We start from the raw sequence: 15,287 nt of genomic DNA, 5'->3' as shown, positions 1-15,287 counted from the left end.
AGTTGCTGTAACTCTGAGTCCCATATAGATGGACCTTAAGAGAATCCCAAACCATAGCTGTGTTTGCTTCAGGTTTATAATTAATCTCTAAGAAAAGCTGAAGTTCAGAAGTTATCCAAGATTTGAAGTCTTTAATTTTTGTGATATATGAAGGAATCCTTGAATTATTAACTAATTGATTGAATTCCAAGTATATTGTTAACAGGGAATTATAATCTGAAAAGGGACAAGGATGTATTGAAAATTTCAAGATTTTAGAATAAAGACCTTGTGAGATATAAATGTTATCTATTCTAGTTTGAGTACCGTGTCTATAGTTCTGGTGTGAGAATAGTAAAGAATTTGGTCCCAAAGCATTAAAGGTATCTTTTAATTTAAACATTTCTGTCAATTTTTTAACTGTTTGGCTGAGGGCAGCAGTCTATGAGATTTCCTATTGGTATTTTTTGTAATATCTGTGATACAATTGAAATCACCTCCTAGTATGATATTACTTTCAGAAGTAGTTGCAATAAAGTCTAAGTGTTTCTTAGCTAGTCCAACCCCATCCCCAGGAACCAGTATAAATTAACCAGGGTCCAAATTCTATTATTAAACTTAAGTATAACTAAGGCCATGAGCCCATCATTATCTACATGTTTGTAAATGATTTGAGGATTTAAGAAAGTCTTTTCCCATAGAACTGTTACGCCTCTGGCCTTATTTTTATAAGACGATTGAGCAAGTATTGTGTATTTCTGAGGGTCCCACATAAATGTGTTATTTAATTTAAAGTGTGTCCCTTGGAGAAAAACTACTTGAGTTTTGTTTAGTTTAAGATACCTTAGTAGGTTGGCTCTCTTATATGGGTTGTTTAAGCCATTAGCATTTAAGGATATCAAAGTTAAATCCATATCAGAATTCTTTAAAGATAGCAAGTAATAAAGGAACGTGTATTAATAGATTCCTGTATATATAATACTCTTCCTGAATAGGCAATAGGATATCAGTTGTTGTATTTCTATTTATCTCAATCCAAATAACTTTCCCCATGAAAGATAAAAGTAAAACAATTGTGTCAGGCATTTCAAAACTAGAGAAACAGTTAATTAACAAAAAATTGCATATTTAATTCTGATATAAACTTTATGGCTGGCATACATGGAATGAGATACATTCTTAGTCTAGCAAACAAAACTAAATCTACTAAACTACCTATCCCAACCATAAACTTTTGTTGGTTCGAGCCCATGAAAACAAAGTAAAAAATGGAGAATATATTATAAAGTAAGAGAAAAATAGTATTGATAAACAACTAATCAGATATTGATTCCAGTTAGGTTTTTAGAGATAAGTTACATACACTATTATTAGAAACATTAAACATTTATACAGTAATTATTCACTAAATAAGCAAGAGACATATTAGGATATATATGATCTGAATTTAGTGCTTAATAGACTAAGGAAACATTAGCTTTATTAACAATCTAAATGATTACCCAAAATACCTAAGCATGTCATCTCTATTAGTTCTAATAAAAACTTCAAAATGACAGAACAAATCAATGAATCATTTAGCATTTGTATTTACTTGCCCTATGAATAAATCTTATCATGACAAACTCCCACTAAATAAAAACTTTATGAGAATTGGGTGTTAGCACATAGTGAGTGTGTGTCATTCCCAAAAGATGTTAACAAAGACTTTTAGAAATATTCCATAAGACATATTTGTCCTTAATTAACTCCTAAACTTTTGGAATAGCAGATGTTTAAATAACTGACTAAAATCAATAATAAGTAACTAGCATCACTAATTGTGATCACATCCCTCCCTGCCTTCTCACCATGATTCCCACACCATTTCTAGCCTTTCTACTGAAAAGTAGCCTTTGGATCCCAAGTCAAGTGGTTTTGCTGCATTCCATCTTGTCTTTTGGATACATAGGATGTCCAGCCTCCTAAATGCCATCATGTCATCTACTTCCAAGTTCTGTCCTGTCAGTAAACCTACATTGAGTATATTAATTCTCAGTTTATGTTTGGCAGGTTGATTGGTTTACTTCCAGCTTTCACTTAACAGTGCTATCTCAGGCAACCCAGGCAAGGGCTGGATAACTGGGCATTGCCAGCTAGTAGGGTTGCTGGCCTTTATGGCTGGCACACACTGGCCAATAGAGGCACATACACCCTTCCCACTGTTAGCATAAGCCTCTGGCATAGTTCAGAATACCAGGTCCCTGGTGTAGTTCAGAGTAGGCCAGGTCTTCAACCCACTTATCACCTGCAACCATATCTCTACCATTGCATGCAGTCTGTGATCCATGTTCTCCTATAACCAAAGCAGCTTGTCTATACAAATCTTCCCTATAGAGCACTATGTAGAGTCTGTGCTGTACCCACAGCTCCATTCATTGGTGAGTTTGAGATGTTTTGCCAAGGTGGGAGGAACCCCAGAGATACACAGGGAGAATATGCAAACTCCAAACAGGCATTGCACAGAGGTCAGGATTGAACTTTGTACCTTATGCATGGGAGGCGCAGACCTTAACTATTATGCCAACGGGTCTCTAATTCTCTTTAATGTAGAATGATTCAGATTACTTTCATTTCTGCAGAAATTGTGAGTATTAAGTTAACAAGTGGTTATTGTTTCTTATGCTTTTATAAATAGTCTTCTATTTAAATTGTAGTGCACATATAGCTGGATCTTGGTATTATGGTATGATGCTAGTGATCATGTAGTTCCCCCAAAGCTACTAACAATGTAAATGTAATTATTCTTCATAATAATAAGGTTTGTACATAGTCAACAAAGTGGCTATAACTACTAGTGGGGGGCACTCTGTTGATGAAAGTACTTTATATTCTTATTGTTTAGTCATTGTTAGGTGATTTGATCTGGCTTTGCTTTGCAAGACTAGTGTGTGTGTGTGTGTGTGTGTGTGTGTGTGTGTGTGTGTGTGTGTGTGTGTGTGTGTGTGTTTGTGTGTGTGTGTGTGTGTGTGTGTGTGTGTGTGTGTGTGTGTGTGTGTGTGTGTGTGTGTATGAATTAAATTGGAATAATTTGATAATTTGACTACTGTGTGTTTGTGTGAAACAAACTTGAAATAAGTGACTTTTTTACACAGACATCTGAAAAGGATGCAGTCAACAATGTAGCTATAATTGCTGGGTGAGGGGAATATCTGTGTATAAAAATGATTGACTCCACCATTCTAATAAAATTAAAAAAGGTCATTAGTCTGTCTTTGCAAGATTAGTGTGTGTTTATATAAAGCAAATGGAATAACTTACTGTGACCATTTTTATCATAATCAGACATGTGATCTGCACACTGTCAATCAAGTGGCTGTAATTGTTGAGTATGTGTATTGTTAGATTATAGTGATACAGTTTGAATGGCTTTTTATGGTTCAAGTTTTCTGAAATGTGTATTTTTGTCATTGGTTTATACATTTTTTTCACAGCTTTCTGGAAAAAAATGTTCAAAGCTACAGATTTAAAATACAGTCAAACAGATGTTCTGAATGGGTACTTTGGTCATAAATTTTATTTCACCAGTTAATGAAAAAAATGTCCAAAACTACAAATTTAAAACAGACTCTAACAAATGTGTTGCTGCATTAAACAAGAGCTATAATTTAAAAGAACCAGGAAGGTGAATCAATGAATGCATGCATTTATGTATAGTCTTAAAAATGCATAAGGGGGACCACGGCTTGAAAACAGCCCGGGGCCCAAGTTACATTTAATCTGCCACTGGCCAGATGCATTTTCAATGAATGTGAGTTTCAGTGTATTTTGAATGAATGTGACCTGCAAACAAGGAGAAGTTCACTGCTGCTCAGGCTGAGTCTGTTTTTAATGTGAGACTTTTTTTTAGTAAATAGCTATCAGTGTTTGTGCTCTAAAATTTGAAATAAACATTTTAAATTAATTCCAAACGTCTGTAATCATTGTAAATGTAAAGAAGAAATAGTATGCATACTTTCAGGTTTCAACAGTGTTTATGGTAATTGGGGAGAAACAGCCAAGAAGTGGGACATTGGAATGGATACACATGTGTGGAGGGGTCCATTAACCTGCCTATGGCTCCATTTGACCATTATCCTCAGACATAGAAGTAAAAAAAGGAATCAAGGCAAATGGGAAACGTTAGTGTCATTAATTCATTACATCCAAGTGACACCTCCAGGTGCATCTGCAGTTAATTCCTACTGACACCTCTAGGTGTCAAACATTGATTGTTTACATTTGCATCAATAATTTCAAAACCATGCTATGTACCAGGTTATAAAATATTTCATATTAATGCTTATAAAATGATAAACTCAACTGCATTCATATTCTGTCTAGTGTAGGTAAATAGATATTAACTATTGCTTTTAGGATATTAATTTATATAGATATAATTTTCACATTTTTCTAAATATCTCAACAACCAGGTAACACAGACAAAACTCCTTAACCTCGTTTAAAAGCTAGATTAATAAAATGCTGCTGACTGTATGTATGTAACCTGAGTGGTTGCTGAGATATTGTAAGTTGCTTGCAAAATATTACAATGTAATAGTTACTGTGTTCATTTTGACTTATAAAATTCAGTTTAAGGCCTAGAACTTAAAGAATACCATCACTATAAAAATAGTTTGTGCTGAAGAGTTTTCCATTTGTATTTCTTTTATAACTCCTGTGGTCACAGAAATATTAACATTTGTTTGAAATGTGAGGGCATACTTTGATTCTGTCAAAAAGGCTTAGGAGCTGCCCATTTGAAGCTACAGTGCAAACTTTCTGAGCTCCGTTGGAGTGAATGAGTTAAAACAAACAGAACACACAAAATACCCAAATTATATGGCTGCATTATCATTAAGGAATAATTCCACAAAATAAAATGAGTGAATGGTATGGTTATTCTAGTGAAGATCTGCATTATCAGAGTAAAATTATTTAAAAAGGGCATTATCCTTTGCTTACTGCTGAAAATGTAGTTGCAAAAATACACATGACAACTTTTTCAGTGCTAAATGCAAGCCATTTTTGGCAGATAAATCTAAATGAATAAAGTTCCAAATAGTGTATATTTAAAGGATTTGGGGGCTATTTGGGCTGTAAACATTCCTTAGGTTTCATCTTGGTATTTTATCAGTGCTATGTGCTAACATAGTGTGTGTTGGGGCCATGACCTTTGCATACAAGACCTGGGTGTCTGAAGCCATGATCATATAAACATTGTACTAAGCATAGTTCAGAGCTATTGTACATGTAACTAGTTGTTTGGTAGGTGTTGCAAACCAATTACTTTGAATCATTAAGTACAACACAAAGGTGATATGTATCCTATATTTGTGGACTATTATTTCAAGTTTAAAACATATCATGCTGGCAAATACAATATAAATGAGATTACTACATTAAGAGTCTTGTAATATGAGAATACTCCATTGCAGTGGCTCAGACTCTGACCAGCCCAATTGTTGATAGTCGGAAGGTTTAAAAGCAGATTACCTACTTCAGCTCTGTCATTGATGCCTGAAAATCAACATAAAATGAAGGATGTACTGGAAAGAAGTCAAAATATATGGAAATACTGTGATAGAAACTGCAGAAGAATACTAGATTTATAGGTAGGAGGCAAACAAAGTCCCCCAAATCCATGGCAGATTTGGCATCATGAAGCATATATATATATATATATATATATATATATATATATATATATATATATATATATATATGTATATGTGTGTGGCAACATAGTCAACATCATATGTTGCATGTATGGAAGATGGGAACCTGTACAGAAGGAATCAGATATATTTGCATTTGCATTCAAAGTTAAATTTCCAGGAAGATGAGTGACCAGAAGTGTCATAACTAGTCCTTTTCCAAGAGAACCATCACTGAGAACTGTTATAGTTAATTTCAAATAGACTTACATCTACAAATAAAGCTGCTGTATAGCAAGAATTTTCCCAGAATGAAGACTGATGTGAAATGTAAATAGTATTGTTAAATTCTCCATAAAGGCAAATGAGCAGTTCCAGTATTTCATTGACTTATTTAACTAGTAGCTGGTAACTGCGGTGGTGGTGCTGCGGTAGCGTTGTCGCCTCACAGTAAGACGTTGTCCTGTTCGATTCTCAGCTAGAGCATCTTCTGTGTGGAGACATGCGTGAATGGGTGTACCTTTGTTGAAGGTTGTGCATCAGGACTGGCAACTAAGCACGTAAAAATCTACTGCCAATCATTAGCGGACCGGAGTTCCGCTGTGGCGACCCCTAACCGGGAAAAGCCAAAAGACACAACAACCTAACTAGTAGCTGGTCAAAGGACCATTTAGAGTGGAAAATGATTCTAAGGAAGATACATGTTATTAAAATGTCTCCTCAGTATACTAAGACATTTGATTTTGATGTTAATAATGCATAACATGCTTAATACAATGTTAATATTAGCTTTAAAGTTATCAGTGTGACATGCTGCATGTCACCTCATAGATACAAATGTCATAGGTTTAAAAGTAGATATTGGATATGGTATTGAGGCAGATACAATGACTTGCACATCATAGTGAACTTTTGTTTCTACATTTTTCAGTTTGAATATATACTTTATTAATACAGTGGTAGCGTTGTCGCCTCACAGCAAGAGGTTCTCCCGTTCAATTCTCGGCTGGAGCACCTTCTGTGTGGAGTTTGCATGTCCTCCCTGCAGTCGAGTGGCATCCAGAAGACATGCGTGAATGGGCCTGCCTTCGTTGAAGGTTGGGCACCGGGCTGGCACCTCGGCACCATAAAAATCTACTGCCAATCATTAGCTGACCGGAGTTCCACTGTGGCGACCCCTAAGCAGGAAAAGCCGAAAGAAGAACAACAAACATTAATGCTGCATCACATCTCCTTAGTCTTGGATTTATTTTTTGGTTATCCACACACCAGTCACAAAAAATCTGACAGTCAGCTAAGGGAGGAGTGGTGATGGTCTTATCAGCAAAACTACAGCTCATAATGGCATATGTCCAAACACTATATGACAACAGTCACACAAGACATGGTAAGTGCAGACACACCTGTCCCCTCCACCAGTGAACTAGCAAAAGGTATTCAGCAGAACACCAGTTCCTGTTTCTCTGATAAGTATGACTCTATAGAGGATGCTTGTTTATCCATGAGTAAGGCTGCTTTCAGCCTAGATCATAGCAGGCTGCAGACCCAAAGGAAACAGACAAGGGTATCACTGATATGACCAATGGGATCACAATGCCTATAGACATGACATGTGGGATGTCCCATTGTAGGTCCATATGATTCTTGCTACTCAGTGTGTGCCCATTGTGGAAGATCATTTCTTCCTATGCTACAATTGCTAGAACTCTCCATGGTAAGTCATACATCTTTGGCACTTTCCAAATGAGTCAGTACTGGGGCTTTTTTTAAAGTGCGATGGAGGAACTTTATAAGAGTGGTGCACCAACACACACAGAGCTTCATATTGCAATAGTGCCAGTTCATATCCATGGAATTGGCTGTACGTGGTATGGCCTGTGAAACCATGATGTTTGCATACAAGACCTGGGTGTCTGAAGCTATGATAAGAGTAGGCAAAATCTAGCATTGACTGCTGAGCAACATACTGTGCAACAGGCCATAATCAATATTCCTGTAATGGATGAGAAATTTCGCTTTACCTTTACAAAGACAAATTTCACTCATGCGAACAGCAAATGTTCGAAAGTACAATTTCAAAATCACAGAATATCGATCTGACAATGTTCGAAAGACTAAAGGTCGAATGCTGTATTGCATTTGGCCATTAAACATTCGCACAATATGAGTACGACCTTAAAAGACGTCGCATACATGTGTACATCGTTTCCATATTGTGTTTGAGCAAGTACTATTCAAAATTCAGTGGTAGCAAGCTGAAATCCTTCTATTCATTCTTGTGGATTATTGTGCACAGCAGATATCGACACAGGATGGAGGTATGAAGTCTTGTTAATGACTGTTGTAAGGGAAATTATAAACAAAGACTGCAATGCAGCTACCGCTGCTAGTTTCGGACACTTTCCAATGTGTTTTCATATTGAAAGATTATGTTATCTGTAGAAAATATCCATGTAATGTGTCTCTATGGCATACCTGATAGTAACCGCAAGTGCAAGTATGTGAAATCCGTACATAATGATGTGACCCGAGTGTCATATAATGTATAATGTTTAATGTACAGTATAAACATAATACGGAAAGTATGGCAGCCATATGTTCATCTCACAGTCGCAAATGCTGTTGTAGAGCATGTAGGAATGACTACACTGTATTTGATAGAAAGCATGATGTCTGTGTATTCTATATAGTGTGTCATGTAATCCTGTAAAGCTTGGCTCATGTTTGTGATGCTATGTAAAATGGTGCAGGTGCAGTAAGTGGCAAGGGTGATTGTAAGTTGTAAGTGCATAATGTGGAATAGTAAACACCAGAAGCAAAGTTAACATCTGTATTCCCTAATGTCATCATAGCTGGCATGTCTGTCCTAATATGTCTTATCTGTTGTTGTTCGCTGGGTAAAGAGTGTGCTGTCACCTGTCTTTCAGCCTGGGGAAGGTAGTTCAGAGGAGTATGCGCCAGGTACGGTGAATACAGTGTACACTACAAGCAGGACCCAGAAAGGAAGTGAACTGATAATCATAGATGGGTTTCAGTACTACCAAGAGAAGTGTGTACAAGCTAGGCAGTATTGGTGTTGTACACATAAAAATAAGAAAATATGTAAGGGTAGATGTGTTACAGACTCAGACAAGGATGGTTATAAACTGGTTAAGAGCAACCCCCATTATCATACACCTGATGTGCTGCAAGGGAGGTAATGCGAGTTAAACATCAACTCAAATGTTGAGCAGAGCAGTCTGTAGAAGACCCCTGTAAAATTGTTGCTGAGGTGCTAGCAGGTTCATCAGTGGACATGGTGAATGAGTTACCTAATACCACACTGAAGCAAAGTATTGGGAGGCAGAGGTATAAGCAGAAGTTGGCCATGTTTAAAGACTTCCACTCCTTGAGGGAAGTGACAGCCGATATGCTACCCTTGAAGATAGGTACATTTGTAATATGGCACAGCGCAGATATGCCTAGTGACACAAATGTTGTTATTACCACTATGGATAATCTTAGAATGATGTGCGAGTCAGAACTACTGAATGCAGACAGGTTTGCACTTTACATTGTGCACTTAATGGCGGAGTGAGCAAAGAGGTAGTACTACTAAAGCACTACTGCTTTCTGGTTGCAGTTGTTTATTGTAGATTGAGAGTTTGACACAGCGCAAAAGCACGGGAACTCTGGCACATTAATGCAGTTCGAAAAAATCGAAAAAATACTTCCACTATCTGATTTTCAACAGTATTTGAAATTTGCGTTTATATTTTCGCTTATCAGAGTCGCAGAAGTGAATATTCACACAAGTCCATTTCATGGTTATAAAGGTAAACTGAAATTTCACTCACCCCAGCCATAGCCCTGAATGTACAGGCTATATATGCAAAGATTGTGGTTTGTCTAGGCTATATTACCTATTCCCCATGCCAAGGAATTGAACTGGTACTATTGGGATATGATACTCTGTGTATTTTTAAATACTGTTATTAAATTATCACTTAAGACATAAGCACGCTTTATTTCCGTTCACTATTATCATGAGGTCCCACACATATAAACACACACACACAAATATATATATATATATATATATATATATATATATATATATATATATATATATATATATAGATATATATATATATATAAACTATTCATATGAGATTTACTTTTTTAAGGCTAGTTGATTGTAAGCTTGACAACTAAAGACATTGTATGAAGATGGCCCTTCCTATACTTATTACTAAAACCACTAGACAACCCCCATGTTATTTTACATCATGGCTCAGAGCATTACCAAACAAAATGGTGGTTTGTTTATATACTGATTACACATAAAATAGAGAAAGGAATGTGCTGTGTGCAGGGAGACATGGGATGCTTTGGTGAAGCAGCAGCAATGACACTGTTCATGATGTCAAAAATTATTAATGATGTCAGAAATGAGACACAAGCTTCTGTGGGTCATATGGGGGCCAAATTCAAGGCAAGGAAGAAAAGATAACATAGAATGATGCATAGCTTGTAATGCAATATTTACCTTAAGTGTACCCTTTGTGTTGATTCTTTTTCCTTCATTTCTCTATCTTTATTCCAATGGGCTATAAATGTACTCCAAGAGTGGTGATGCACATGATCCTGTCTTGTGTTATGCCTATTTTATATGAGAAACCTTGATTCAGCTGAAAAGAAAATGTGCAATGCTGGATTCATAGGTTCATAAGTAGGTACTAGGCTATCGGCCCTGGGGCTTATATAAGCCTAGCCAAAAAGGTTCCCTGGCTTTCGCCACCCAAGAAAATTATTTTCCTGTACCCCTGTTAAGCAGTGCCACAGAAGTGATCCCTGGGGTGAATATAGGTTAATTCAGCAGGATAGATATATGAAGAAGCACCAAAAGAGATATGAGCAAAATTAACTTCCCCTGGAATGTTTTGCTCCATCAGCCCTTCCACATGCAGTATCTCATGTGCAGATCCTTTATAGGGTAGCAGGTTAGGGGAGTATGGCATAATTTGACACTAACACAAGACAGTCCATACTTTGTAGCCATCCTGCCTGTCATAGCAGCCAAAGGCTAGAAAAGGACATATTTGTGAAGAGCATCTGTTTTTGGTTGACTCTTGTTGGGTTGGGTGAAGGGCAGGAGAAGAGATATGAGTTCAAACGTTTCATCCAATTGTGATATTCTTATGCTTTTAGCTTATTTCTTTGTCTCTGTCTCTGTACTGAAAGACTGGCAGACACCAAGGGATAATCTTGCTGGGGTTTATGTCAGTTTTCTGACCTATAGCTTTCCATCATACAATATGGTGCTATCTTGCTACTTGATAGCTGGGAGATATTAGCAATGCTAGATAAAAAAGTTTACAATAATGCACAAATGTGTATGCTTTTTAAATGTCTCTGATTATGCCTCATATTTTAGGTTCATAGGTTCATAGGTTTATACTAGGCTATCTGCCCTAAGGCATTTATAAGCCTAGCCCAAATTTTTGTGGCTTACGCCACCCCTTATATGAAAAAATACTGTGCCCATTAGTTTGTTGTGCCTCTGTCCAGCAGTGACACAGAGATGATTCCCGGGGTAAACCTATGATCTCCCATCCACAGGTCTAGATTTCTCTTGAACAGAGTCAGCGAGGTGCTCTGCCTCACATGGACCGGGATTTTATTCCACAGCATAGGGAGTCTCTGAGTGATAAATCTATCCCTCCAGCACGTCCTATTTATATCCGTGCTAAGGTTTAAGTCGCTTGCTCTAGTGGTTTTGGTGGATTTGGATTTTTTGAGGTGGAGCATGTCCATTAATTCCGGGTTGGACATGGCCTTGTATGTCAGGCACATGTCACCTCTGAGCAGACGGTATGCGACTGAATAGACAATCTGGCAGCATATGACAGATTTTGGAGTCCCTTTATCCTTTTGGTGAGGAACTTTTGGGGTCTCTCCAATTGTTGCAGATGTCGGGTGAGATACATCCCGAATGGGGCATTGTACTCGATCATTGGTCTGATAAGTGAAGAGTACAGGGGAACAATAACCTCACTAGATCTGGATGTGAATCCCTTCATGATCAGGTGGGCAATGTAGAAGGTCTTTCTAACCACTTTAACAATGTGAGTGTCAAAAGAAAGGCCACTGTCAACCTGGGTCCCCAGGTCCCTGATAACCTCTTCTGTGCTTAGTGGATTTCCACCTATATGGTAGCTTGGGGTTACCTTGTTTTTCCCGAAGGGTATGACTATATATTTTTTGGCGTTTAACTTCAGGCCATGGCTCTGGCACCAGCTATCTGTTTCCGTGAGTCCCTTCTGAAGGATATCCGTGTTCGATGCACTTTCCACTATGGCGCCCAGTTTGCAGTCGACTGCAAACTTTGTCAGCCAAAGTCCTCCTATGTTGGCCTGTACTTCTGAGAAGTAGATGCCAAACAATAGGGGCCAAGGACCGAGCCCTGTGGGACACCACTTGTGACCAGCTTGGAGTCTGACACAGCGCCAGCAACTCTAACCCTGTGGGTTCTGTCCTTAAGCCAGTTTGCAACCCATCTTGTGACATATGGGTTTACATTTAAGCTGGTAAGTTTTTCTACAATACCCGAGTGGGGTATTGTGTCGAAAGCCTTTGCAAGGTCAAGGTAGGCTGTATGGACTGCCTTTCCCTCATCAATGGCCTTGGTGACTGTTTCGAAGAAGTCGACCAAGTTCAAAAGGCATGATCTTCCCTTGAGAAAGCCAAACTGGGTCGGGTCCAATGTCTGCAAGTCCCCTATATCTTTGTTTATGAGCTCCATTATGATCCTCTCCATAGCTTTGCAGACTAGACTTGTTAAGCTTATGGGGCGGTAATTACCAGGGTCCGTAGAGGCGCCGCCTTTGTGGAGTGGGACAACAGATGCCGTATGCCACTCCTTGGGCACGTATCCTGTGGTAAGGCTGAGATTAAACAGCTGCCTTATGTGCGGGTTTAATTCCTCATTTAGCTCGTGTAGCACACAGCTGGGGACACCATCCGGTCCCATTGATGCTGTGTTTTTAGCTTTAGAGAGAGCAGCTTTCACCTGCGCATTTGAGATGTCCAGGAGGCTACACTCGGCTGGGATAGTTATCTCTCCTTTAGGGGGGAGGGGGGTGAAGTTTGCACTGAACCTGTCTGCCAGTATGTTGGCAATGTCTGTGGGTTCAGTGATTTTTGTATAATTTTGGACTAATTCTGAGCATATCTGGGAGTTTCCACCCAGGTTCCTAACATAGCTGAAAAAGGCCTTATGATTGTCCTTTGAATCCATGGCAATTTTTCTCTCAAAATTGGCCTTAGTTGATTTTATGAGTTCTCGTATTTTTTTACTAATAATGATCAGGGGTGACTTCCCTTTATGGATTTTGTTCTATCATGTAATAGCTTTCTCCTCTTATTGTAAAGTTTGTTAATGGCTGGGGTCCACCAGACTGGACGTTTGCCCTTTGTGGAAAGAGTCTTGGTTTTATTTGGGATTGCCTGATCCATGCAGTCCTGGAGGTGTTCATAGAAGGCATTTGTAAGGGCTTCCACAGCTTGGGTTGTGGTTTCCACTGGCTCAGGGGCCTTGAAGGATACCACACCAGTCTTGAGTAGTGTGAAGTTTGCTTTAGAGAAGTTCTTCACTATGGTCTTTTTGTTTGGGGTGGGGGCGGATGTGGATTTCCAGTGAGATTAGTTTATGATCAGATCTCACCAATGAGGGATATACTTCGGTGTGGAGCATTTTGTCCCCATGTTTGTGACAATGAGATCTAGTATATTTTCTCCTCTCGTGGGAACAGTGACTAGCTGTTCCATGGCATTTGAATTTATGAACTCCAGGAACCGTTGGGCTAGAAAGTTAGGGCTTGAGTAATGTTCCCAGTCTATATTCGGGTAGTTGAAGTCACCCAATATGATGGTGTTTGGAGATACATTTATACCCTCCAGTGTCTTCAGGAAGGCTGTGTGGGGTTCCTGAGTTTGAGAGGGTGGCCTGTAGCATGCTACAATTTGTAGAGCAGTTTTGCCTATGGTTAGTTGCACCTGGATGGTTTCCGAGCTTGTGCGTTGCCACCAACCTGGAGGTGTGGGTATCCTTTATGAATATGGATACACCCTCCTTTTGTGGTGTGGTCCGGGTTTTGGGGCCGGAACGCATGATATGAGGTAAAACCTAATAGTGCCGGGGTGCTCTCAGGAGCCTTGAACCAGGTTTCAGTTACAGCACAGACATCGATGTTCTCCATACTGAGAAGGGCCTCGAGTGTGTGCATTTTGAGATTTAGACTTCTGGCATTGAGCAGCATTACCCTCAGTTTCTTCCCATTTTTGTTTTCTAGGGTGGTAGGTTTAGAATTTGAGCCTTGCCTAAAAAGGCACTATGGGGTGGCAAGAGCCTTAGCCAATATCCGGAATCCCAGGGTGACAGGTGCAAGCCGTCCCTTGCGAAGCAGCGTGGCTTGTCAAGCATGTCATCCCAGGCAGACAGACACTGGATCCCCTTTGAATGACACCAGACATTAAGCCAATTGTTAAAGCTGATCATCTTGTCTCTATATTGTGGCATCATTCTTGGTGAAGGAAGGATACTGCTCAGGGTTAGGGTCATACCTGCCTGGGCTACATAATCAGAGAGCTCCTCTATGTCTCTTTTCATGTAGTCCAGGGAGGTACATCTCAGGTCGTTCACACCAGCATGGACAATGACTGTGTCATATTTGTACTTGCCGTGGAGTGACCCGAGTGCTTGTGTTATGTGGCGGATTCTAGCGCCCGATAGGCAGCTTACTGTGACCCTCTCCTTGTTCAGCCTGGTGAGTGGGACGTCAGTGTGTCTGACTATGGAGTCACCTATGACAAGTATGTTTGGTGTTGTATTTGGCCTTAAGGGCTGTGACTGCTTTGCACACTGCTTTTGTGGTTTATGTGTTGCTTGTGGGGTGTCTTGAGGTAGCAGCTGTTTGGGTGTCTGCTTTGGAGGCCTCTGCTGTTTAGGTAAATTTTTACTCAGAGCCTCCGAGTATGTCTTTGTGTGTTTATGTGTTTGATTCAGTGGAGTGGTAGCATTATGTGAGGCTGGTTTTGTGGTGTGTGTAGTTGCCTTCTCCTCCTGTCTGGTCTTGCCAGTCCTGAGTTGAGAGAGCTTAGCCTCCAGTTTGGCTAAATAGCTGCATCTCTCGCAAGTATTTGTGTTATGTGGGAGGAGGAGAGGGTTGTCTGTGTACATGAGGCTGTTATAACATTGCCTCAAGATTCCCAGATTCACCAGCTGGACCGGAGAGAAGATTGACAACTGACCTTTGGACATGCTAGAATAATATTGGGAATTCCTTAATTGAAAACAAGGGCCAGTGGGGAGTGAGGGTGTAGTGCTTTTAATTTTTAGTGCTGGCTTATATAATTGCTTTAGTGAGCAAGTGCCAGGTAACTTGAGTGCAATGTGTTACAAGTAACTAAATGCAAAAACGACAAACAGTAACTTTCTTTCAAGTGAAACAAGGAAATAAGTACAGTAAGCAATGCAGATATCACTAGTGATCCACAGAAGCGCTGAGAAGTTGCGTATTAGGTGGAATTAGCTTCCAGGGAAATAACAAGCAAACAAACAACACGCATATAAACAAAGCTAGATTCAGCAGG

At 39.2% G+C, this 15,287-nt stretch overlaps 1 protein-coding gene across 1 annotated transcript in view; it reads left to right on the top strand.

Annotated features, from left to right (window-relative positions):
- Positions 1-9,231, top strand: part of LOC122796987 (histamine H3 receptor-like) — a 260,309-nt gene extending 251,078 nt beyond the window's left edge. The window contains exon 4 of the mRNA XM_044065758.1: positions 8,888-9,231. Coding sequence (XP_043921693.1) covers positions 8,888-9,231 — 344 coding nt within the window. The remainder of the gene's footprint in view (positions 1-8,887) is intronic.
- The last annotated feature ends 6,056 nt before the right edge of the window (positions 9,232-15,287 follow it).

This window comes from Protopterus annectens, chromosome 3.part0 (assembly GCF_019279795.1).
Source record: "Protopterus annectens isolate FY-2018-M chromosome 3.part0, PAN1.0, whole genome shotgun sequence".
NCBI lineage: Eukaryota > Metazoa > Chordata > Ceratodontiformes > Protopteridae > Protopterus > Protopterus annectens.
Note: the sequence above shows the minus strand (reverse complement) of the source record. Positions and strands in the feature narration are given on the sequence as shown.